General features: G+C 45.4%; 2 protein-coding genes across 4 annotated transcripts in view; both read left to right on the plus strand.

The window, feature by feature from the left end:
* Positions 1 to 2,692: 2,692 nt before the first annotated feature.
* On the plus strand, positions 2,693 to 17,395 carry GINS4 (GINS complex subunit 4). The gene is made up of 7 exons (XM_081960832.1): positions 2,693 to 2,851; positions 7,304 to 7,390; positions 8,315 to 8,428; positions 9,368 to 9,465; positions 10,672 to 10,760; positions 13,514 to 13,604; positions 16,701 to 17,395. Exons 1-7 carry the CDS (start codon positions 2,774 to 2,776, stop codon positions 16,795 to 16,797), a joined length of 654 nt encoding a protein of 217 aa, XP_081816958.1. The 5' UTR covers positions 2,693 to 2,773; the 3' UTR covers positions 16,798 to 17,395.
* Positions 17,396 to 22,317: 4,922 nt separating this feature from the next.
* The window catches only part of PEBP4 (phosphatidylethanolamine binding protein 4), a 300,039-nt gene continuing 295,733 nt past the window's right edge, over positions 22,318 to 26,623 (plus strand). Inside the window, exon 1 of one of the 3 annotated variants that reach the window (XM_081960837.1) lies at positions 22,318 to 22,608. The gene's annotated coding sequence lies outside the window, so the exon portion shown is untranslated. The remainder of the gene's footprint in view (positions 22,609 to 26,623) is intronic. The other 2 variants (XM_081960836.1, XM_081960835.1) reach the window with 2 other exon arrangements.

The following is a 26,623-nucleotide window of genomic DNA, read 5'->3' on the forward strand; positions in this document are numbered from 1 at the left end:
ACTAGCAGGACGACAGGATTCATGCCAAATTAACTTCTACAAATTCCCCCGCCCCTCCTCCCATCTCATGGAAAGTTGTTCCACGTGGGCTGGAGGAAGAAGAGAAAATAAGGCTTTTTTAAGATCCAATCATGATTGCCCAGAAGTGACAAAATTGTGCAATCAGCTGTACAAGTATCCCTAAATACCATGCAATCCTCATGGAATTCCTGTATCAGAATTTTGGCTTGGACCTGTGATTATCATTCATTGCTTCCTGACACCTTGCATTCTCAGCCAAGCTTGTGGCAAATTTCTCATAGGACAGTTCTCACCTCGCCTGAAGCGCCCGAGTGTTGCAATGTGCACACTATAGCAATAAGCTGTGTGGTTGGTTTGGGGCACATGTTTTTTTGAAGCCAACCATCAGGACCCATAAACTGTGGCTAATGGTATTCTAAGCATAAGAAAACCATGACTTTACAACGTGAGTACAGTCCTTCTCTGCTTTCACTTCTTGATTCCCCCCCTCCCCATTTTGCAAATCAAGAAATAAATGGCCTGATGAACCACAGAGCACAGGACCTAAGTTTTAACTTCCCCCACGCCCATTGATTTTTCATTTCCTCCTGCCCAGCGCAGTTGGGGCAGTTTTTAGAAAGAAAACCGAATGTACCTTTTGGGCTGCATTTCTCTCTCTCCTATCTCTGGTTGAAAACTGAGAGAAAAGGTAATTTGCTAGCCAAAGAAAGTTTACCCCAGTGTTTCTCAAACTTGGTGACTTTAAGTCCTGTGGACTTCAACTCCCAGAATCCCCCAGCCACCATAGCTGGCTGGGGAATTCTGGGAGTTGAAGTCCACAGGACTTAAAGTCACCAAGTTTGAGAAACACTGGTTTACCCTCATGCTGAAAAAGCTTGGCTTTCATTATTTCAATGCAGAAAAAAAATGTATTTGCAAGCTCAGTCTGAAAGGTGCATATACAGGAGATCCAAAACAGATATCTCTGCACGTTGATAAAGTACTGTAACGCATTCTTTTCAGTAATGCATCACTGAGGACTAGGATTGTGTGAAGACTGATCTTACTGTTGTAAGTTAACAGCACAACAAGGCACTTATTGCCAGAATACTCTCATAACTTCTCAGGGATCAAACCACACAGATAAATTATTTTTTGCGTTGCAAATATATCCAATGATTTGTAGGTTTATAAATTCTTGGTTTTGCCACCCTTTCTGATGAAAATAGTACTGTTTCCTGCTCTGTGAGGGGATGCGGGGGTAGGAACATCTTTGAAATAAAGTGCAAAGCAGCGATCAAAAACCAAAGCAGAATCCAAGGTCCATTTGTGTCGGCCACAAGTCATCCTAGAATTCTATTCTGACCGGTTTCATTTAAGTCAGTTACGAATTGACAAATCAGAAGCAAATGGAGGACATGAAAACTTAAAAGAGAAAGGAGGGGGGAAGTCTACTTGTCATGGCCATGGATATTTAGTCCCCTTGGGTCAGGAGAGGGTATTCACTTACTTTCCCTACCAGTTTGCAAATGTGAGCACGCACGCCCATCATGCGCTCAACCTTGAAAACGTTCGTAAATAGGATGGCATAGAGCTGGGGCAGGAGGCGAACCAGTCCGAACCTGCTGAATACCCCCTCTGCCTTGGGCTAATGCAAAAGGAATTTGGTGCAATTGGTTGTGAGCGCATGCAGAGTCCAGTCGGAAAAGTGCTTTTTTAAAAAAAAGCCTAGTGGGTTGATGGGAGCCTCTCTCTGCTCCCACGTTACACCGATTAACAATTGGAAGTGGCCTTGTAGGTCATCTAGTCCAACCTCACGCCTAAGCAGGAGACCCTACACCATTTGTGACAGATGGCAGTCCAGTCTCTCCTTGAAAGTCTCAAGTGATGAAGCTCCCATAACCTCCGAAGGCAACTTCTCTTCCATGGGTTGATTGTTTCAGTCAGAAAATTCCTCCTTATTTCTAGGTTGAATCTCTCCTTGGTCAGATTCCATTATTCCTTGTCTGGTCTTTGGGTGCTTTGGAGAATACCTTGACCCTCTCCTCTCTGTGGCCGCCCCTCAAATATTGGAAGATGCTATCCTGTCTCCCCTGGTCCTTCTCTTCACTAGACCAGCCATGCCCAGTTCCTGCAACCGTTCATCATATGTTTTAGCCCCCAGTCCCATAATCCTGGTTGCTCTTCTCTGCACTCTTTCTAGAGTCTCCACATATTTTTAACAGTATGGTGACCAAAACTGAATGCAGTACTCTAGGTGTGGCCTTACTAAGGCTTTAAGACTTTGGAAAATAGCTTGACCCCCTCCTCTCTGTGGCAGCCCCTCAAATATTGGAAGATGCTATCCTGTCTCCCCTGGACCTTCTCTTCACTAGACTAGCCAGGCCCAGTTCCTGCAAACGTTCTTCGTATGTTACACTAGAATAGGAACTGGAAGGGACCTTGGAGGTCTTCTAGTCCAGCCCCCTCCTCAAACAGGAGCACCTATATACCGTCTCAGACAAGAGACCGTCCAGCCTCTTCTTCAAAACCTCCAGGGATGGAATTCCTCGTGTGTCCAATCACACTTGGCCAGTAAAGAATTCTGTTCTATGATGGGAACGTGGACGACGGAGTTTTGGTTTTCTCGGCCGACTGTCCCTTTAAGAAAAGGGGCGGGGCGAAGAGGACTTCCCCGGGGAGGGGGAATCCCTCCTCTTTTCCCGCGTTGGAGGGTTTGACGTCATCGAGCGCTGGCGGGAAAAGGTGGGGAGCCCCGGGTCCGGCTGCGGGAATGGCCGAGCTGGACTCGGATGCGGGGAGCGATGAAGTGGTGCTCACGCCGGCTCAGCTCATCGGCAGTTTGGAGGAGGTGAGGCCGGGAGGGTCTTGGGGGACCCCCCCTTCATTGGGAACCTTTGAAAAACGGGGGGCTCCTTGCAATGCTTCCGTTTGGTTTTGCAGCGCCACGGGCTTAAGTGCAAGACGCGGGGGGGGGGAGGGAGAAAGAAAAGAAGTTGCAAGCGGCGTGAAACTCAATTGCATTCAAATTCGTAAAACCGTGTGAATGCAGCTGACACGTATATCTGATCCGGGCTGAGTTTGCCGAGGTGCAGCCCGAGCTGTTAGGTTTCCATTTATAAGACGGGGGTGGGGAGCGTTCAAGAAGCCACGTTTTGGATTGAGCTCTCCTGATCTTTCCCACCTTTGTTAAGATACAGATTAACAGAGTTGGAAGGCACCTTGTAGGTCATCTAGTCCACCCACCCCACCCGACCCCCGCTCAAGCAGGAGACCCTACACCATTCCTGACAGATGGCAGCCTGGTCTCTTCTTAAAAACCTCCAGTGATGGAGAAGGAAGGAAGGAAGGAACAAAAGAGGGAGGGAGGGAGAGATGGAAGAAAGGAAAGGAACGAGGGAAGGAAGGAAGGATGGTAGGAGAGAGGGAAGGAAGGAAAGAACGAAGGAGGGAAGGAGAGAGGGAAGGAAGGAAGGAAGCAGGGAGAGAGGGAAGAGAATAGCAGAATAATAGAGTTGGAAGAGACCCTATAGGTCATCTAGTCCAACACCCCCCTCCCTCCCCAAGCAGGAGACCCTACACCAGGGGTGTCCAAACTTGGGAACTTTAAGACTTGTGGACTTCAACTCCCAGAATTCCCCAGCCAGCCATGCTGAAGTTGAAGTCCACAAGTCTTAAAGTTCCCAAGTTTGGACACCCCTGCCCTACACCATTCCTGACAGATAGCAGCCTGGCCTCTTCTTAAAAACCTCCAGTGATGAAGAAGGAAGGAGGGAGGGAGAGATCGAGGGAGGAAGGATAGATGGGAGGAGGATAGCAGAATAACAGAATTGGAAGGGACCTTGTAGGTCATCTAGTCCAACACCCACACACACATCCAAGCAGGAGACCCTACTACACCATTCCTGACAGTTAGAACAATTAATTGGTGGAACAACTTGCCTCCAGAAGTTGTGAATCCTCCAACACTGGAAGTTTTTAAGATGATGTTGGATAACTATTTCTCTGAAGTGGTGTAGGGTTTCCTGCCTAGGCATGGGGTTGGACTAGAAGACCTCCAAGGTCCCTTCCAACTGTTGTTGTTGTTGTTTCTGACAAATGGCAGTCAATCTTTCTGGTTTTGGGAAAATGCACAGGGAACTTCTGCTTTGGGATAAGCTGATAAGGGTGAAGGATTATTAGACAAAACCTGGCTCCAGGACAGTAACTTGTGGATGGGACGTTGTGGGTGCTTCATCACTTGAGGCTTTTAAGAAGAGACTGGGCAGTCACTTATCTGAAATGGGATAGGGAGTGTCGCCTTCTTGAACAGGGAGCTGGAGTAGAAGACCTTCAAGGTCCCTTCCAACTTTTATTTATTTATTTAGTTTGTCAAACATGTACGAGATAGCAGGTATAAGTATAAACACGGACATGAACACAGAGAATGGGTACAAATAAATGGGGACAATAGGTGGGCACACTGGTGTGCTTATGCCAGGGGTGTCCAAACTTGGCAACTTTAAGACTTGTGGACTTCAACTCTCAGAATTCCCCAGCCAGCTGGCTGGGGAATTCTGAGAGTTGAAGTCCACAAGTCTTAAAGTTGCCAAGTTTGGACACCCCTGGCTTATGCAGACCTCTTAAGAATGGGGTGAGATCCAGAGTAGGTTAAAGTTATGGGGGTTTCAGGCTGTAAGAACAGAATCAGGTAGAGCATTCCAGGCATTGACCACTGTTGCTGAATAAGAGTAGAGTAGAATTGAATTCTTTCTTGGCCAATTGTGATTGGACGCACAAGGAATTTGCCTTTGGTGCATCTGCTCTCAGTGTACATAAAAAGACAAGATACATTCGTCACGAATCATAAGGTACAACACTTAATGATAGTCGCAGGGTACAAATAAGCAATCAGGAAACAATCAATATAAATCGTAAGGATACAAGCAACCTAGTTACAGTCCTGCAGTCATAACTGGGAGGAGATCAGTGATAGGAACGATGAGAAGACTAATAGTAATAGTAATGCAGCCTTAGTGAATGGTTTGACAGTGGGGAGGGAATTATTTGTTTAGCAGAGTGATGGCATTTGGGGGGAAAACTATCTTTGTGTCTAGTTGTGCAGTGCTCTATAGTGTCATTTTGAGGGTAGGAGTTGAAACAATGTATGTCCAGGATGTGAGGGGTCTGTGGGTATTTTCACAGCCCTCTTTTTGACTCAATGGAAGGCAGGTTGGTAGCCATTGTTTTTTCTGCAGTTCTAATTATCCTCTGAAGTCCGTGTCTGTCTTGTTGGGTTGCAGAGCCAAACCAGACATTTATAGAGGTGCAGATGACAGACTCAACAATTCCTCTGTAGAACTATACCGTGTTTCCCCGAAAATAAGACATGCCCTGCTAATAAGCCCAATCCCCTATTGGACCGGAGCGCCCTTCGCACAGTTACTCATGCGCTTGTGACGTCCCGGCTAGACTACTGTAACGTTCTCTACATGGGGCTCCCCTTGAGATGCACCCAAAGGCTACAGCTGGTTCAGAATGCAGCTGCGCGGGCAGTCTCGGGAGTCTCTAGCTACTCCCACGTAACACCTCTCCTGCGCGGGCTACACTGGCTACCTGTGGCTTTTCGGGTGCGCTTCAAGGTGTTGACCATCATTTTTAAGGCGCTCCATGGCACAGGACCTAGTTATTTGCGGGATCGTATCCTGCCCCATACATCCCTCTGGCCGATTCGCTCACACAGAGAGGGACTCCTCCGGGTGCCATCCACTAGGCTGTGCCAGCGGACGACGCCTAGGGGAAGGGCCTTCTCTGTGATGGGCCCGACCCTCTGGAATGACCTCCCCCCCGACATTAGAATGACTACAGATCTCCGCTTCTTCCGTCAGAAACTTAAAACCCACCTATTCCAGCTAGCCGGCTTGGCCTAATTCCACCTATCCCACCTCAGTCCTATTTCTAAATTTTTTAAGATTGGTTTTAAGGTCTGTTTTTTTAATTTTTATAAATTGTACAGGGGTGGTTTAATCTGATTTTTACTTATGTGTATGATTGTTTGTATGTTTTAAATTTATTCCTGTACACCGACCCGAGTCCCTCCGGGGAGAGGGGGCGGTCTAGAAATTTAATAAATTATTATTATTATTATTAATCGGGCTTTTCAGAGCATGCGCCATAATAAGCCCGCCCCTGAAAATAAGGCCGCCACCAACTATTTAAGCGCATGCGCAACCGGTCCCCGCCATTAACACTGTACCACCTACTGGTACAGCTTCCGGGGCAAAAAGAGGGCTTGCCGCAAAAACAGCGGCAGGCCAGCAATATGATCAACCCCTCCCGCCTGTTCCTTCTCACGCAAAAAAACACCACCCACCCCAATGGCAAAGGCAGCCTGCCTGGTTCCCTTCCTCGCGTTCCTTGCCATTGTGCTCAGGGAAGCGGCTGGTGAAAAAAAAAACCTTCTCGCGAGTTCAAACACCTTGAAATTGCGAGAAGGGTTTTTTTTAACCAGGGGCTTCTCTGAATACAATGGCGAGGAACGCGGCGGAGCTGGAAAGGTAAGAGGCGCACCTCGCGGCCCAACATCACCCACCACGCCCCAATGGTAAAGGCGGCCTGCCTGGTTCCCTTCCCCGCTGTCCCTTTAACGAGGGGTGGCAGGTGGGGGGGGGAGAAGCGAGGCGCGCCTCCTACCTTTCCAACTCCATCGCGTTCCTCTCCCTTTCGCCCATTGAATCCCCTTGTAAAAACAACCTCATGAGTTCAACTTGCGAGATTTTTTACAAGGGGATTCAATGAGCGAAAGGGCGAGGAACGCGATGGAGCTGTCAGTCTCTGGTAGCGCTAGGACACGCATCTTGCTTCTCCCCCCCACACACACACACCTGCCACCCCTCACTAAAGGGACGGCGGGGAAGGGAACCAGGCAGGCTGCCTTCACCATTGGGGCGAGGTGGGCGGTGTTGGGCTGTGAGGCGCGCCTCTTACCTTTCCAGCTTCGTCGCATTCCTCGCCCTTTCGCCCATTGAATCCCCTTGTAAAAAAAAAACCTCATTAGTTCAACTCGCGAGGTTGGCAGAAGCTGGGACAAGTCACGGGAGCTCACTCCGTTACGCGGCGCTAGGATTTCGAACCGCCAAATGCTGATCTTTCGGATCGACAAGCTCAGCATCTTAGCCACTGAGCCACCCTATCAGTAGGGACCTTCTTAGGACTAGAATAAAAGCATTGGAGAGCTGGGAGCATGACGTTCAGAGGACTGTGAGTACTAGGACAAAGTTTCCGATGGTAACCCTGATGGCCATTTTCTGCTGTTATTCTCCAGGCTTGGATGAATGAGAAATTTGCCCCAGAGCTGCTAGAAAGCAAAACGGAAATTGTTGAATGTGTTGTGGAGCAACTTGAACACATGGTAAGGCATCTGAAGAGGAAAATGGAATGTGACTGGTGTTAGTTCAAGAGGTCACTCTTGTCCCATCCTAGTAACTCTCCTTTGGAAAGCGATATGGGGTAATGTCACACCACTGCAGTGCAACCTTTGCTCCCTTTGTACTTGTGATGTCACAAAACAGACACAATGGGGGTGGGCACCCCTTGGATAACATCGGTGTGATGCTGCTTTTGGCATTCACTTCTTTTGCAGTGGCCTCCTGGCACTGAAAATCAGGATATGTTCCAAGTAGTAAGCAAAACTCCGAGGCAGGTCGATTCCCCAGAGAATAAATTTATTGGATGTATCATTTTGGCACATATCTGGTGAAAACCGACTCTGAAGGCTCCCATGATTTTCACCTCATTAAAAGTAAAAGTTTGTCACTTTCTCAAAACAATCAGTCACATGGTCCAATCACGGTGCTGTGTGGTTGCCTGGTGACATGACTCCGTCTTCCTCTGACCAGGTGTGAGCATGTCCTTGGTTCCCAAGAGAAAGTATTTTGTTTTGGCTACAAAACCCGAGCTATCTCTATTCCCCACCACCACTTCCTATCCCTCAGCTCTAGTGTGGCACAGGGGTGGGATTCAAAATTTTTTTACTACTGGTTCTGTGGGCGTGGAAAGGGAAGGATACTGCAAAATCTCCATTCCCATTTGACTATATATATGTTCCATACTCCATATAGTCTCCCCTCCCATTTTCCCACAGCATTGAATGTGGCAGGCCGGAAGGCCCAATGCAAAAGATGGCTTCCAGGCCTGACACCTTTAGTATATTTTTTTCAAAAAGAGCAAATCACGCAATCATTTTCGAGGGTTGTGGTAATGAAATTTGAGAATCTCTGGTCTATTGAAAAATTACAGTGATTTTTTTTTTAAACCATTGTTATTTGTCCCATAGGAAGAGAATTTGAAACGAGCCAAGCAAGGGGACCTAAAAATCAGCATTCATCGTATGGAAGTGGAAAGAATCCGTTACGTTCTCAGCAGTTATTTGCGCTGCCGACTTCGGAAGGTAAATGGCCCCACCCAACCCAATTGTGAATAGCAGAAGCATTTAGAAGTGTTCTTGGGCTGTTTCTAAGGCAGTAAGGCCACACCTAGAATCCTGCATCCAGTTTTGGTTACCACACTATAAAAAACAAGTTGAGACTCTAGAAAGAGTGCAGAGAAGAGCAACCAGGATGATGAGGGGACTGGAGGCTGAAACATATGAAGAACGGTTGCAGGAACTGGGCATGGCTGGTTTAGGGAAGAGAAGGACCAAGGGGAGACATGATAGCGGTGTCCCAATATTTGAGGGGCTGCCACAGAGAGGAGGGGGTCAAGCTATTTTCCAAGGCACCTGAAGGCCAGACAAGGAATAATGGATTGAAATTGATCAAGGAGAGATTCAATCTGAAAATAAGGAGGAATTTCCTGACAGGGAGATCAATCAACCCATGGAACAGAAGCTGCTTTCAGAAGTTGTGGGAGCTCCATTATTGGAAGCTTTCAAGAAGAGATTGGACTGCCATCTGTCAGAAATGGTGTAGGGTCTCCTGCTTCAGAGGGGGGGGGGGGTTAGACTAGATGACCTACAAGGTCCCTTCCAACTCTGTCAATCTGTAATCTGTAATGATTGTGACAACATTCTTGTCCTCCTCTTCTTTCTATGAATTTCTCCTGTTTACATGCCTTCTTGATACTTCTGTCTTTGCTTCTGCAATCTAAGGTCTGCCAGATATATTAAACCAACTCCATCCAGCACGGTTACTATTGTAAGAGGTTATTTTCAACAGACTTTGAAGAATGGGAAGCGTAGTTAGTAACAAGTGGTAGATTCCTTGAACCCAGAGGCTTAAGCAAAGGGACATTAGCCAAAGAAATCAGAGGTTTTCCATGCCATCGCTGGCTTTCAGCAAAGCAGAAGTGCCTGTATATTCTTACCTTTGTTGTGTATTTCTTCTGAAAGATTGAGAAATATTTCCCCCATGTCCTGGAGAAGGAAAAGACTCGGGCAGAAGGAGATCCATCTATCTTGTCCCCGGAAGAGTTTGCCTTTGCCAAAGAGTGAGTAAAGATTTGGGGGGGGGGGGGTTGAGTTCTAGGGTCATGCCTCTGTAAGCTGGGCCCCAATTAGGCAACCAAGAGAAGAAAGATAATTTAATGTACAATTGATTTCAAATGGTTTCAATGAAAAGAGCCATTGTGGTGCAGTGGTGAGAATGCAGTACTGCAGGCTAACTCACTGCTCACTGCCAGGCGTTCGATCCTGAGCAGCTCAAGGTTGACTCAGCCTTCCGTCCTTCCGAGGTGGGTAAAATGAGGACCCAGATTGTTGGGGGTAAGAAGCTGACTCTGTAAAACGCTTAGAGAGGGCTGTAAAGCACTGCGAAGAGATATGTAAGTCTAAGTGCTATTCCTTCCTCCCTCCCTTTCCCTCCTTCCCAGGTTCCCTTCCTCCCTCCCTCCCAAGTTCTGCTGCTTAGCGATCTACTATAGGGATGGATAATCTGAAAGTCCCACCTACCTACCTACTTTTCTTCCTTCCTTCCTTCCTTCCTTCCTTCCTTCCTTCCTTCCTTCCTTCCTTCCTTCCTTCCCTCCCTCCCACCCACCCACCCACCCACCCAGTGATTAGAATGCAGTATTGCAGGATAATTCTGCCAACTGCCAGCAGTTCAATCCTGATTGGCTCAAGGTTGACTCAGCTTTCCATCCTTCTGAGGTGGGTAAAAGGAGGACCCAGATTGTTGGGGGCAAGAGGCTGACTGTGTAAACCGCTTAGAGAAGGCTGTAAAGCACTGTAAGGCAGTATATAGGTCTAAGCGGTATTGCTATTTTCCTTCCTTCTTTCCTGCCTGCCTGCCTGCACAGTGGTTAGAATGTAGTATTGCAGGCTAATTCTGCCCACTGCCAGCTGCCAACAGTTCAGTCCTTACTGGCTCCAGGTTGACTCAGCCTTCCATCCTTCCGAGGTGTCTTAAGTGCTATTGCTAAAAAGGATTCCCTTTTAGAGAAAGGAGTCTGGAACAAAAGCTTACATTTATTTTTATGGTTTGTACAACACAGAAACTTCAAAATAGAAGTTGATTGTTTTAGGAAAAATCATCCCCCAATGGCAAGGTGGAGTAGTTAGGGCACAGATGAGCAAACACCTGCCTCCAGTATTCTGTCTATGTCACTGGAGTTGCATTTTGTCATTCTGCGTAGCTCAAGTGAAATAGGAAGCCTCGTCCTTCCTTTCTTTACAATGAAACCATCTCTTCTTTTCAGGTACCTGGCAAACACAGAGAACCATCTCAAAAATGTTGCCCTGAGACATATGCCTCCAAACCTTCAGAAAGTTGAGTTCCTCAAGGCCGGTAAGGAAGAATTCAGGAAGGGAAATCAGGATCCAGCCCTTAGGCCAGTGGTGGGATTCAAAGATTTTTACTGCTGGTTCTGCAAGCGTGGCTTGGTGGGCGTGGCAGGAGAAGGATACTGTAAAATCCCCCTTCCCTCCCCACTCCAGGGGAAGGATACTGCAAAATCCCCATTCCCTCCCCACTCCAGGGGAAGGATACTGCAAAATCTCCACTCCCTCCCCACTCCAGGGGAAGGATACTATAAAATCTCCATTCCCTCCCCACTCCAGGGGAAGGATACTATAAAATCTCCACTCCCTCCCCACTCCAGGGGAAGGATACTGCAAAATCTCCATTCCCTCCCCACTCCAGGGGAAGGATACTGTAAAGTCTCCTTTCCCTCCCCACTCCAGGGGAAGGATACTGCAAAATCTCCATTCCCTCCCCACTCCAGGGGAAGGATACTGTAAAATCTCCATTCCCTCCCCACTCCAGGGGAAGGATACTGCAAAATCTCCACTCCCTCCCCACTCCAGGGGAAGGATACTGCAAAATCCCCATTCCCTCCCCACTCCAGGGGAAGGATACTGCAAAATCCCCATTCCCTCCCCACTCCAGGGGAAGGATACTGCAAAATCCCCATTCCCTCCCCACTCCAGGGGAAGGATACTGCAAAATCCCCATTCCCTCCCCACTCCAGGGGAAGGATACTATAAAATCTCCACTCCCTCCCCACTCCAGGGGAAGGATACTGCAAAATCTCCATTCCCTCCCCACTCCAGGGGAAGGATACTGCAAAGTCTCCTTTCCCTCCCCACTCCAGGGGAAGGATACTGCAAAATCTCCATTCCCTCCCCACTCCAGGGGAAGGATACTGCAAAATCTCCATTCCCTCCCCACTCCAGGGGAAGGATACTGCAAAATCCCCATTCCCTCCCCACTCCAGGGGAAGGATACTGCAAAATCCCCATTCCCTCCCCACTCCAGGGGAAGGATACTGCAAAATCCCCATTCCCTCCCCACTCCAGGGGAAGGATACTGCAAAATCTCCATTCCCTCCCCACTCCAGGGGAAGGATACTGCAAAATCCCCATTCCCTCCCCACTCCAGGGGAAGGATACTGCAAAATCTCCATTCCCTCCCCACTCCAGGGGAAGGATACTGCAAAATCCCCATTCCCTCCCCACTCCAGGGGAAGGATACTGCAAAATCCCCATTCCCTCCCCACTCCAGGGGAAGGATACTGCAAAATCCCCATTCCCTCCCCACTCCAGGGGAAGGATACTGCAAAATCCCCATTCCCTCCCCACTCCAGGGGAAGGATACTGCAAAATCCCCATTCCCTCCCCACTCCAGGGGAAGGATACTGCAAAATCTCCATTCCCTCCCCACTCCAGGGGAAGGATACTGCAAAATCCCCATTCCCTCCCCACTCCAAGGGAAGGAGACTGCAAAATCCCCATTCCCTCCCCACTCCAAGGGAAGGAGACTGCAAAATCCCCATTCCCTCCCCACTCCAGGGGAAGGAGACTGCAAAATCCCCATTCCCTCCCCACTACAGGGGAAGGATACTATAAAATCTCCATTCCCTCCCCACTCCAAGGGAAGGATACTATAAAATCTCCATTCCCTCCCCACTCCAGGGGAAGGTGACTGCAAAATCCCCATTTCCTCCCAATCAGTTGGGACTCGGGAGGCAGAGAATAGATGGGGGTATGGCCAACCAGAGGTGATATTTGCTGGTTCTCCGAACTACTCAAAGTTTCCACTACCAATTCTCCAGAACTGGTCAGAACCTGTGCAATCCCACCTCTGCCTTAGGCTCATAAGCAGCTGGAGAGCTGCAGATGACATCCTTGAAAGGGATGGGGGAGAAGGGCTGCACCTTTGGGCCAAGCAAGGATATATTTACAGATTAACAGAGTCAGAAGGGAGCTTGCAGGTCATCTAGTCCAACCCCTTAACCCCCCCCCCCCAAGAAGGAGACCCTACACCATTTCTGATAGATGACAGACTAGTCTCTTCTTGAAAGTTTCAAGTGATGAAGCTCTCACAACTTCTGAAGGCAACTTCTGTTCCACTGATTAATTGTTCTAACTGTCAGGAAATTTCTCCTCAGTTCTAAGTTGCTTCTCTCCTTGATTAATTTCCACCCATTGCTTCTTGTTCTACCCTCAGGTGCTTTGGAGAATAGTTTGACTCCCTCTTCTTTGTGGCAGCCCCTGAGATATTGGAAGACTGCTATCATGTCTCCCCTAGTCCTTCTTTTCATTAAACTAGATATACCCAGTTCCTGCAATCGTTCTTCATATGTTTTAGTCTCCAGTCCCCTAATCATCTTTGTTGCTCTTCTCTGCACTCTTTCTAGAGTCTCCACATCTTTTCTACATCGTGGTGACCAAAACTGGATGCCGTATTCCAAGTGTGGCCTCACCAAGGCCTTATAAAGCTGTATTAACCCTTCACGTGATCTTGATTCTATCCCTCTGTTGATGCAGCCTAGAACTGGGTTGGCTTTTTTGGCAGCTGCTTCACATGGCTGGCTCCTATTTCAATGGTTGTCCACTAGGACTCCAAGATCCCTCTCGCAGTTACTGCTATTGAGCCTGGCCTTGGAAAACCATCTTCCCTAATGCTAATAATAACAACATGTGTACACAGACATAGTAACAGACTTAGCAGACCTTCGCGTTGTCAAATGTTGTGGTAGGAGATCTTTCTAAGTGCTGCTGAAGAAAACTTTTTTTCTCCTGTCTCACCTTTCTTGGCAGTTCCCAAGCCCAACCTGGATGCCTTCGTCTTCCTGAGAGTGAAAGAGAGACAAGAAAATATAATGGTGGAGCCAGAGCACGATGAGCAAAGGTTGGAAGTTCCATTGGCAACAAAGAATTGAATAGAATAGAATATTGGAATGAGTTGAATAGAACAGAACAGAATAGAATAGAATTCTTTATTGGCCAAGTGTGATTGGACACACAAGGAATTTGTCTTTGGTGCCGATGCTCTCAGTGTACGTAACAAGGCAAGATACATTCAATAGAATAGAATAGAAATAGAAATAGAAATAGAATAGAATTCTTTATTGGCCAAGTGTGATTGGACACAGAAGGAATTTGTCTTTGGTGCCGATGCTCTCAGTGTACATAACAAGACAAGATACATTCAATAGAATAGAATAGAAATAGAAATAGAAATAGAATAGAATTCTTTATTGGCCAAGTGTGATTGGACACAGAAGGAATTTGTCTTTGGTGCCGATGCTCTCAGTGTACATAACAAGACAAGATACATTCAACAGAATGGAATAGAAATAGAATAGAATAGAATTCTTTATTGGCCAAGTGTGATTGGACACACAAGGAATTTGTCTTTGGTGCATATGCTCTCAGTGTACATAAAAAGACAAGATACATTCAATAGAATAGAGTAGAGTAGAGTGGAATAGAATAGAATAGAATAGAATAGAATAGAATAGAATAGAATAGAATAGAAATAATAGAAATAGAAATAGAAATAGAATAGAATTCTTGGCCATGTGTGATTGGGCACACAAGGAATTTGTCTTTGGTGCAGGTGCTCTAAGTGTACATAACAAGACAAGATACATTCAATAGAATAAAATAGGAATAGAATAGAATAGAATAGAATAGAATAGAATTCTTTATTGGCCAAGAGTGATTGGACACACAAGGAATTTGTCTTTGGTGCCTATGCTCTCAGTGCACATAAAAAGACAAGATACATTCAATAGAGTAGAGTAGAGTAGAGTAGAATAGAATAGAATAGAAATAGAAATAGAAATAGAAATAGAAATAATAGAAATAGAAATAGAAATAGAATAGAATTCTTTATTGGCCAAGAGTGATTGGACACACAAGGAATTTGTCTTTGGTGCAGATGCTCTCAGTGGACATAAGGAGAATAAAATATATTCATCAAGAATAAAAAGATACAACATTTAGTGAGGTTACTAATAAGCAATCGAAACATACTAGGAAAATCAGTATAAACCATAAGGATGCAAACAACAAAGTTACAGTCCTGCAGTCATAATTGGGAGGAGATGGGTGATAGGAATGATGAGAAGATTAATAGTAGTGCAGACTTAGTAAATAGTTTGACACTGTTGAGATAATTATTTGTTTAGCAGAGTGATGGCGTTTGGGAAAAAACTGCCCTCGTATCTAGTTGTCTTGGTGTGCAGTGCTCTGTAGCATCGTTTTGAGGGTAGGAGGAGGGGAACCTTTACCTTTATTAACAACCATTTAAATAAATTAAAACTGTAAACCAATAGACTTAATTAAAAATCTTACTTACAGTACAGCCATTTGGAGGCTCCTTATTTTCATCAGATGCCCAAGCTTATAGACACAACCAGGTTTTAAGGGTTTTTTCTGGCAGATCGATAGAGTTGAGGCCAATCTTACTTGGGGTGGAGAGATGACCTTCCAAAGGGCAGGATTTCATTTCATCCGAAACCCATTAAAGCTAAATTTATAACATCGAGTTCTTCTTTCTAGCTCTGCCCTTGAAAAGTTCTCCCTTCCAAAAGGCTTCTCAGCATTTTTTTTTAAAAGGTAGAGTAGGGTGGGATATGGAAAGCCTGAATTAATTTTGCATATGTTAAAGTTATACTTGCTTTTTCTCCAGGTGCTTAGAAGGGCTTATGTGGGGACCTTTCCTTTAACCCCAAAAAGATTCCAGGGAGATAATTGCTGTTACACACATACACACACACACAGCCTATAGGGCAGAGGTCTGCAACCTTAAACACTCAAAAGAGCCATTTGGATCTATTTGCCACAGAAAAGAAAACATCAGGAGCCATAAACCTGGGTAGGTGTGGCCAATTCGACATCACTCACTCCCACCTAGTCACATGACCCAGCCAGCCACACCTACCAAGGTGTTTTCTTTTCTGTGGGAAGCAGGTATCTGTGTGAGTGCTTCTCTCTCTGTCTCTGTCTCTGTCTCTCTCTCTCTCAATCTCTAAATCTGTCTCATCTCTCTCTGTGTGTCTGTCTCTCTCTCTGTCTCTCTCTCTCGTCTGTCTGTCTGTATCTCTCCCTCTCTCTGTCTCTCTCTCAATCTCTCATCTCTCTCTCAATCTCTCTCTCTCTCTCTCTCTCTCTCTCAATCTCAATCTCTCTCTCTCATCTCTCTCTCAATCTCTCTCTCTCAATCTCTCTCTCAATCTCTCTCTCTCATCTCTCTCTCTCTCTCTGTGTCTGTCTCTTTCTCTCTCTGTCTGTCTCTCATCTGTCTCTCTCTGTGTCTCTCTGTCTCTCTCTCTCAATCTCTCTCAATCTCTCTCTCATCTGTCTGTCTGTCTGTCTGTCTGTCTGTCTCTCTCTCTCTCTCTCTCTCAATCTCTCTCTCATCTCTCTCTCTCTGTGTCTGTCTCTCTCTCTCTCTGCCTGTCTGTCTGTCTGTCTGTCTGTCTGTCTGTCTGTCTGTCTGTCTCTCTCTTGTGTGTGTTCCCTCTTGAACCATTTCCCAAAACAGGCGAGGGTTGGTTTTTTTGTTTATTGTTTTACTGATGTTGTTCCTCCTTCTTCTTCTTTGGGTGCATTTTACCCTATGATTTAAATCAAGAGTGCAGGAGCGCTTCGCTCCCGCTCTGGAATATGGAATATCCCCCGCCTTCACCCTTACTTTCTCAGGCCAGGCAAGGAGTGACTGGGAGAGGAGGGCAAGAGGCGGGGCCAGCCAGTGGTAGATTCAGCTGTCGGGGAGCCACAGCAGGGGGACAAAAGAGCCACATGAGGCTCTGGAGCCGCAGCTTCCCGACACCCACTATAGGGCTATTGTAGCAGGAAGAAAGAAGGGAAAGAAAGAACGTTCTGTATTATTTGTAGAAACGGAACTGCAAAAAAAAAAGAGCTGAGAAGTCTGACAAATAAGTGTGCATAGAATTATTAGAGCGGTCTGTTTTTATTGTCTTTCTGTCTCTTTCAGAGAGTACGTCATTGACCTGGATGAAAACTCCCAACATCTGATCCGCTACAAGACGATTTCTCCCTTGGTGGCTTCTGGGGCAGTTCAGCTCATTTAAACCCGATGGATTTACAGATGCCTTTTTAGCCAAGTTACCAATCCTAAGACTGACCTGTGTGCCCGGGTAGCCAGTGCTTGGCGATTAACTTTGGGAATTTAATTCAACTGGTTTGATTCCAGCATCGGATGGATTGATTGATTCCCCGAACGGCTGTTTGTGCTGCTGAAACAATGGCGTGCAATTCCATCCCTGGGAAATAGGCTCCTATTCACTCCAAAGAATTGGAGGGAGAAAAGATTGGGAAAGTGGAATGGTCCAACTCAACAACTTTAAGGGCATATCATTACCTGTCCAGCAGGTGGCAGTAGGCCTGTTCTGAAAGGGCCAGGTTCCAGGAATGGAATAAAAATATAGCATTGTATAGCAAAGAGTGGGTAACTTTTTAATTATTTTTCCCCTATCATCCAGAGGTGCAGGGCATGGCAAGTTCACAGGAGAAGCTGGTTTCAAGCTGTTGAGTGTTTTTTTTTAATTTAGGGGGAGGAAGGTTGAGGGAAAGAGGCATGTCTCACCCTTTAGGTTCTTCTTGTGGCCCGCCAACAGAACTGGCAGCAGATTCGGACAGTGAGGAGGTTGGGGAGGCACATGGGCCCGTCCTGGGGTCTGGGGAAGGCTCTGACGAGGGCTCTGTGTCGGAGGCAGAGAGGAGGCCAGGGCCCTTTGCCAGATATCAGCTGCATTCAGAGTCAGACATCAGTGAGGCAGAAGAACAGCTGGAGCCTGTTCCCAGTGTGTGCGTGCACAGAGTTGCCAGACGAAGGGAATAGCTAAAGAACAAGAGCCGACTTGGGAGTAAGGCCACAGATGGAGGATGAATAGCCCCTCCCAGAGGAAAGAAAAGAGGAGCAAAAGGGGAGTGGAGTTTGCAGGAGACAATTAGTTCCCTTAATTGGCTCGTGACTCTCCAAGACTCCTTGCCAAGTTTTGCAGATGTCGGCCTGGCAGCCCTCCAAGCCAGATAAGGTCTGTGACTGTAAATCCTCCCTTGGAAGACTTTGCTGGATGTGAATGAGCAGAATTCACAGTAAATTAATAAAGGGTTTTTTTGTCAGGACAAAGAGTTTGCTCCATGCTCTCAGGAAGCCAATTGAACATTTATGTTGCTAAGTAAGACATTTGTTCAGTCAGTTTTGCTTCCTTTTACGACTTTCCTTGCCACGCTCGTTAAGGGACTCCCAGCAGTTGTCCGATTAGTAACCCGGTTGCTAAGTGAATCTGGTGGTTTCCTCATGGACTTCACTTGTCAGAAGGTTGCAGAAGATGATCATGCAGCCGTCATAAATGTGAATCAACTGTCAAGCGTCTGAATGTAAATCATCTGACCACGGGGATGCGGCAACGGCCGTACATGTGAAGAATGGACATGGAATCTTTTTTTCAGTGTCGTAACTTTGAATGGTGTTGTAAATCAAAAGGCTACCTCTGTGTCCTATAGATCAGAGGCTGCTAATATTTTGGGCACCAGGCACCAATTCAGTGGAGAAAGGTTTTTCCACAGACAGGAGGGTGACTGGTTTTGCATGCTGCCTGCATCCCGTGGACAGGGCTTCTCATTTGTTTACACAGCCTGGTTGCTGGCATGCCACGGCCCAGTGTCAGTCCACGAACAGGGAGGGGGGAGTTGGGGGCCCCTGCTAAAGATTTCATTGCAATACTGCATTCTCCCCACTGAGCCAGCAATACTCTTGCTGACCCCCAGGTGGCAGCATATACGATGATACATTGCACCATGATACCAATGGAGTGCAAGGCTACTAAAATAACTCACAGGCTCAGTACGTTGCCCAACACTCTCTACCCAGTCTGGAATACTTTGTATTATTGATTGATCATGTGTCATTAGAAGGGAGTGGTGTGGTGCTTTCGCCTCACAATCAGGAGGCTGTGAGTTCGATCCTAGGCAGGTATTTCTCTCTCTGGGCACACTGAGAATATATCTGCTGAACAAAACTTCGCACTGGCGACAGGAAAGGCATCCTGCCATTAAAACACTCTGCTAGCTCCATTCAGTTGGCCAGACTGCACCCCGCGAGGGATTATGGGGTCATTAAATGAACGTGATCATCAGCCGCATAGATTTTTCCCCATGACAAACGGTCCCTAACCTGTTGTTCAGGTCTTCCAAAAATATATCCATCACTTTTGTAACAGTCCATTTCCATTCTTGCTGATTGTTCTCTTTCCCTCCATCTTTTCCCAATCTCAGAGCCTTTTCCCATAGAGCTGGGTCTTCGCATTATAGCCCAAAATTAGGATCATCTAAGCCTCGGTGGCGCAGTGGTTAGAGTGCAGCACTGCAGGCTACTTCTGCTGACTGCCGGCTGCCTGCAATTTGGCAGTTCAAATCTCACCAGGCTCAAAGTTGACTCAGCCTTCCGTCCTTCCGAGGTGGGTCAAACGAGGACCCAGATTGTTGGGGGCAAATAGGCTGACTCTGTAAACCACTTAGAGAGGGCTGTAAAAGCACCATGAAGCAGTATATAAGTCTAAGTGCTATTGCCTTCCTTCCCTCCCGCCCTTCCTCCCTCTCTCCTTCCCAGTGATTAGAATGCAGCATTGCAAGCTAACTCTGCCCAGAGCCAGGGGTTCAATCCTGACCGGCTCAAATTGACTCAACCTTCCATCCTTCTGAGGTCAGTAAAATGAGGACCCAGATTTTTGAGGACAAGAGGCTGACCTCTGTAGACTGCTTAAAGAATGCTGTAAAGCGTCTAAGTGCTATTGCTAAGTGCTGTCATTTGAGCTTTGTCATTTTGTATCTCAAGAACTCTGGATTGATCCATTTGTTTTATGTTCTTCCCCATTTGTGGTACTCCCAGGAGTCTTCTCCAACGCCACGGTTCCAAAATGTCCAGACACTTCCTATCCTGCTTTTCACTTCTGTAGATTATTGGAGCAGGGAATAACAACGGCCCGCTGGATCTTGAACTTTGTAGATTTTTTCCTGCTTTAATTTCTAGCCACAAATGTTTCTTGGGACATGATCAGTTTTACTTTTCAGATGACAGATTTAGCACCGTAGCAAGACATGTCAAAGCAAAGGCTTTTTCTGCCAATTTTGTTTTCAAAGAGCCTGCAGAAGTATCATCCAAAAGCTAAGTTTCAAGAGCCAGGTGAAGGCTGTCAGCCAGTCCAAGGGCCTAAGTTTTAAGAATAGAATTCATTTGTGGGAGTCCTGCAAAAGCCAGGCATTATTTCCAGCAAAGAAACAGGTAAAGCGAGTCCTGTTTATAAGCTGCAGGCAGCCAGTTGTCACTAATCAGAATATATTGCTTGTCAAACAAATAGTGCAGGGGTGTCCAAACTTGGGAACTTTAAGACTTGTGGACTTCAACTCCCAGAATTCCCCAGCCAGCATGGCTGGCTGGGGAATTCTGGGAGTTGAAGTCCACAAGTCTTAAAGTTCCCAAGTTTGGACACCCCTGAAATAGTGTATTGCCCTAATATTCCATATTGAGCCAACAATTCCTCATTTGGCAGCCAGGGGCAGTATTTCCCATCAATTTCATCCCACAGCCCTATTTTCATCCTTGAGCCTAGAATACCCCATTCAGTCACCAGGGGCAGTGTTTCTTATACAATGGGTTGTATATTTCATATTGAACCTTTATTGCTCATTAAGGTGGTAGTATGTAATTTATAAAAAGGACACGGTGGCTCAGTGGCTAAGATGATGAGCTTGTCGATTAGAAAGGTCAGCAGTTCAGCGGTTCGAATCCGTAGTGCCGCATAACGGAGTGAGCTCCCGTTCCTTGTCCCAGCTTCTGCCAACCTAGCAGTTCAAAAGCACGTCAAAATGCAAGTAGAAAAATAGGGGCCACCTTTGGTGGGAAGGTAACAGTGTTCCATGCGCCTTCGGCATTTAGTCATACCAGCCACATGACCACGAAGACATATTTGGACAGCGCTGGCTCTTCGGCTTAGAAACGGATATGAACAGCACCCCCTAGAGTCAGGAATGACTAGCACTTATGTGTGAGGCGAACCTTTACCTAATATTCCATACTGAGCCAACAATTCCTCATTTGGCAGCCAGGGGCAGCATTTCCCATGGGTTTCATTCAACAGCCCTATTTTCACCCTTGAGCCTACAATACCTCATTCAGTCACCAGGGGCAGTGTTTCTTCTACATTGGATTGTGTATTTCATACTGAACCTTTAAAGCTCATTAAGCCACCGGGTGGTAGTAGGTAATTTATATTCCATTCTATTGTCCTATTTAACTCATGGGGAATGCTACATCTTATTGCGCCTTGCCTGTGACTTCCATTGCATCACCTTATTTTTCCCTCTGAATCCAAAATACCGCATTGTGCCACCACAGGGCAATATTTTGTATAGATTCCATTAATTTGCCCTATAGGCTGAGAAGTATAATGGAATGTAAAAAAAAATAATGCCCCTGGTGGCTCAATTAGGTATTGTAGGTATCGAAGTCTATAGGACAGGGGTGTCCAAACTTGGGAACTTTTAAGACTTGTGGACTTCAACTCCCAGAATTCCCAGGCTGGGGAATTCTGGGAGTTGAAGTCCACAAGTCTTAAAGTTCCCAAGTTTGGACACCCCTGCTATAGGAGATCTTGCCCTTCTGTGGTTCAAATGTTATGTGGATTTTTTTTTGGGGGGGGAGGATGCCTTTAAGTTTTTGTTGACTTCTAGACTTGTCCTTTGCTTCCTTCCAAAACTGAGCTTACAGTCTCCTGGTTTTAAGCTTGCTGCTTTAACCACTGCATTAAAAAAGATTTTTTTAAAAAGGAAATCAGGACCATGCATGATTAATGATAGGTTATACTACCTTTTCGGGCCAATGTATTTATACTGCTCATCAAAGCATCAGTTCTCAGTTAAGAAAACAGTGCAAAATACTGAATATCGGGGAGATATTGCCCTCTGATGGCTCCCTGCTGCATTGCAGCCTCAATGGTAAAAATATGGCTCTATAAATCTGGATAAATTAAAACAAACACTGCTGTGTAAATCTTACTCTTGGACAGATTGCCTTAGAAACAATTATCGGGCTTGTTAATTACCTCTCTGTACTTCCGGGCCTTTGAAATACAAGTCCTTGTGCCCTATAGTATGCAGTGGAAACAGTACAGAGTGGAAACAGAAAACAATGTCTTGGAAGCTGCTTAAATTATCTGCCCGAGGGGTTTCAGTATAACTCTCTAATTTTTTCATCACTATCAGAGGGTTATTCATTAAATAAATGGCTCTTTGAATTTGAGTTAAATTTAGACTGAAAACAACTGTAGACATGTTGTAAGCCGCCCAGAGTCACTTAAGTGAGATGGGTGGTGTAATAAATTTAATAAAAATAAAAAGTGCAATTAGCTCCGACGTCTGACCACCGCGGCTGCCTTACACCCAACCTGGCTGAATCGTGGTTAACCGTCTCCTAACCGGCATCTAGTGGGGATAATCGCTCTTTTCCCCCCTTCTAACACTTTTCTTAAAAGTTTTCCAGCTGCAGCGTGCATTGCAGTGCCTAAACTAAAGGCTCAATTCAACATCAAACAGCCGGACCGGCCGCTGGTCAAGCGGAGGCCGGAGAAAAGCTCAGAACCTCTGGCCAACGGCCAACCCCGAAGGACGGGGAGGAATTCCGAAGCCCAATCAGCCGCCGCCCTGCCTTTGATTTCCCCCGCCTCTCTCTTGGCCCCTGCTACCTGTCCGTCAGGTGACTTTACGCACCGATGGGAATAATTAAGGTGCAGCCAGGCAGTTGCGGGGCATTCTTGGCTGGCTCGTAGCGGAAAACTTGCCCCGGATTTTGGATTTTGTCCTTGACTCTTCTTCGCACGTAGGTAATAACCGAGGATCTCAGCAGAACTGCGCACTTTTCTCACGCTTTTAAGTTTATCCTGAAGTCAATTACGCTTGCCTTTAAGTAGGTTGCAGTGAACGGGGGTTTTAGGCGCGCAGGTTTTCCAAGCTACATCAGGAAAAAGAAGGTATAACTCCCTGCAGCTGGGGAGGGAGGGAGGGAAGTTCCAACGATTTATTGGAGCCTGTTTTGGCCAACATTTATTTTATTATTTTATTATTTTATTTTATTCTATTCTATTTTATTTTATTCTATTCTATTTTATTCTATTTTATTTTATTCTATTTTATTTTATTCTATTTTATTTTATTATTTATTATTATTTTACATTATTTTATTTTATATTACATTATTTTATTGTTTTGTTTTGCTTTGTTTGTCAAACATGTATGAGATAACAAGTATAAGTATAAACATGGACATGAACGCAGGAAATGGGTACGAATAAATGGGGACAATAGGACAGGTTCGGTAGGCATACTGGTGGGCTTATGCACGCCCCCTTTACGGAGCTCTTAGGAATGGGGCGAGGTCCACGGTAGACAGTTTAAGGTCGAAGCTGTGGGGGTTTGAGGATGTAACAACAGAGTCAGGTTGTGCATTCCAGGCGTTGACCACTCTGTGGCTGAAGTTGTATTTTCTGCAATCGAGTTTGGAGCAATGTAGTTTGAACATGGTATATACTGACCCTGTAAACTGCTCAGACAGGGCTGAAAAAGCACTGGGAAACAGTATAGAAGTCTTAAGTACTGTGGCTTTAATGGGGCCAGCAGGAAGAAGGCTCCAGATGCATTCAAGTGAGTGCAAGATGAGGCAGGATCAGTAATCTTATTTATTAAATTTATCTCCCCAAAAGGCTATTCTAATAATCCGGTGCACATTTTATTTGGAGGTAACACCCATTTTCTCTGTCCATGACTCAAACTAGTGATAGAATTATTGATGAGCTAATTGATTTAATTATATCCCATCTTTATTACTTTTACAAATAATTCAAGGTGGCAAATCATGCAACACGCCATCCTCTTATTTTCCCTATAACAACAACAACTTTTGTGCGGTGGGTTGGACTGAAAGAGAGTGACTGGCCCAAAGCCACCATTGGCTTTTGTGGGTAAAGCAAGCCTTGAACTCACGGCCTCCCACTTTCTAGGCTAGTGCCTTAACCACTAAACTAAACTGATCTGGTTCTTTAAGAATTTGGAATTGTTGCCAACATGTCAGTTAGTAGCAGTAAAAACATAGAAACATACAATAATAGAGTTGGAAGCGACCTCAGGGGTCTTCTAGTCCAACCCCCTTCTCGAGCAGGAGACCCTATGTGCCATTTCAGTCAAATGGTTCTCCAATCTCTTTTTGAAAGCTTCCCAGTGATGGAGCACTTCTGAAGGCAAACTGTTTCATTGATTAATTGTTCTTAATGTTAGGAAATTTCTCCCAAGTTCTAGTTTTCTTCTCTCCTTGTTTCAACCATTGTTTCTTATCTTGCCTTTTGGTGCTTTGGAAAAATAGTTTGACACACATACACACACACACACACACACACACCTCGTCTTTATAAAAGCCCCTCAAATATTGGAATAGCTCTATCATGTGTTCCCCCCAGTCCTTCGTCCTTTATTTTTATTATTTCGTTATGTTTTTATTTTAATTATACAAAATATTCTATTATTTTATTAGCTTTATTCTTTTTATTAGCTGGATTCAAAGGATGCAGCTCCCCTCCTTCACAATCCCATGAGTGATATATTTGGCTGAGAAATGAGCGGACAACCATTTAAATATGAGCCAGCCATGTGCAGCAGCTGCCAAAAAAGCCAACACAGTTCTAGGCTGCATAAACAGAGGGATAGAATCAAGACCCTGTGAAGTGTTAATACAGCTTTATAATGCCTTGGTGAGGCCACACTTGGAATACTGCATTCAGTTTTGGTCGCCATGATGTAGAAAAGATGTGGAGACTCTAGAAAGAGTGCAGAGAAGAGCAACAAAGATGATTAGGGGACTGGAGGCTAAAACATATGAAGAACGGTTGCAGGAACTGGGTATGTCTAGTTTAATAGAAAGAAGGACTAGGGGAGACATGATAGCAGTCTTCCAATATCTCAGGGGTTGCCCCAAAGAAGAGGGAATCAAACTATTCTTCAAGACACCTGAGTGTAGAACAAGAAGCAATGGGTGGAAACTAATCAAGGAGAGAAGCAACTTAGAACTGAGGAGAAATTTCCTGACAGTTAGAACAATTAATCAGTAGAACAACTTGCCCCCAGAAGTTGTGAATGCCCCAACACTGGAAGTTTTTGAGAAGAGATTGGAAAACTATTTGTCTGAAGTGATGTAGGGTTTCCTGCCTAAGCAGGGGGTTGGACTAGAAGACCTCCAAGATCCCTTCCAACTCTGTTATTCTATTCTATTCTATTTTTGAAACATGGTATCGCCAGAATTGACTTGTAGCGAGATGGATGGGAAACCAATTTAACAAAAATAAATATCCTACGCTTTCCAAAATAAATATTGATTTATTAAATTTGTTTGCTGCAGGGGTGATCAAATGAAATCCAGATGGCAGCACCTCAAACAAGGTGGTCCTTTGAATGCTATCTTGATTCATTTTTTTCAACCACAACTGTGGATGCTGCTGAGCTGAGCAGGCGAGAGGAAGACCCTCCATGATGGGGGGGGGGGAATTATGAGGGTGGGGGGAAAGGAGGGGAAAGATGGGTTTGCCGCCATCTTGATCAGAGCAGCAAAATGGCTTCTCTTCAGGGAGGATGGAAAACAAACCCTCCTTCCTTTCAAGTCGAAACGAAATTATCTCTCAGAAAATTATTCCGAATGAAATGTTTCTCTTGTGAAGAGAGAACAAAACATTCCAGCTTTTGAAATGCCCCCATATTTAACCCTCCAATGCACATCTTTGGCCTTTTAACTTTGGGTACACGACGTGCCCCAGTGAGTTTTTGGAAGATTTCCATGGTGGGTGTTGAATTGTAAACTGTTGTGTTTGTTGCTGAACGTGTGTGTGTGCGAGAGAGAGAGACAGAGACAGAGAGACAGACATGGTCCTAGGAGGCCTTGTTTACTTTATTTAGGCATTTATTTATTACATTTGTATCTAGCCTTTCATTCAGGTGGATACAAATGTAATGCCTCTGTTTTCTTACCCCCAACTATAACCTTTTGAGGTGGGTTGGGCTGAGGAGGGGAGTAAATGATGAGGGACTTGAACCCAGGTTTCCCTCCACCATTATCGCACCACTGTCTTTTAAAACCGTCAGTGCACAATCCAGAAGAGATGCTGAAGGGCAGAGGATATGGTGGCCGTTAATTTCCATCTGCAAAAATGTCATTTAACAGGAGAAATATTGAATAAAATGGGAAAGGAATGGGAATAGAATAGAATAGAATAGAATAGAATAACAGAGTTGGAAGGGACCTTGGAGGTCTTCTAGTCCAACCCCCTGCTTAGGCAGGAAACCCTAAACCACTTCAGACAAATATTTATCCAACATCTTTAAAACTTCCAGTGTTGGAGTATTTACAACCTCTGGAGGCAACATGTTCCACTGATTAATTGTTCTGTTATATAATTACTAAGTAACTAATTATGTAATCTTGTGGTAAGATGGGTGGCAAGCAAGTTTAAAAAATACATTAACTTGCATTTCCTATAATTGCTCATGGAAGACTGTTCAAAATGGGTTTGTTTGTTTTTTGTTTTTTTTGGTAGTTGTTTGGCAGTGAGGCCCCTGGGAAATTTCCTGACTGAGTGGGAATGTGGACTCGGCTCGTTACCCCTCATCATGTTGTTATTTTATTTATTTGTTTATTTATTTTTTACCAATAACTCAAGGTGGCAAACATATACAGCATACCCTCCGTCTTCTATTTTCCCTGCAACAACAACCCTGTGAGGAGGGTTGGGCTAAGAGAGAAGTACTGGCCCAAAACTACCCAGCTGACTGTCATGCCTAAGACAGGACTTAAACTCACAG

The sequence above is a fragment of the Natrix helvetica genome (assembly GCF_964273705.1).
Source record: "Natrix helvetica genome assembly, chromosome: 8".
Classification (NCBI taxonomy): Eukaryota; Metazoa; Chordata; class Lepidosauria; order Squamata; family Natricidae; genus Natrix; species Natrix helvetica.

Coding starts and splice junctions, on each gene's coding strand:
- GINS4 (XM_081960832.1), top strand. CDS start 2,774: ATGGCCGAGCTGGACTCGGATGCGGGGAGCGATGAAGTGGTGCTCACG. Junction 10,761..13,513: donor AGTTGAGTTCCTCAAGGCCG/GTAAGGAAGAAT, acceptor CTTTCTTGGCAG/TTCCCAAGCCCAACCTGGAT. Junction 13,605..16,700: donor CCAGAGCACGATGAGCAAAG/GTTGGAAGTTCC, acceptor TGTCTCTTTCAG/AGAGTACGTCATTGACCTGG.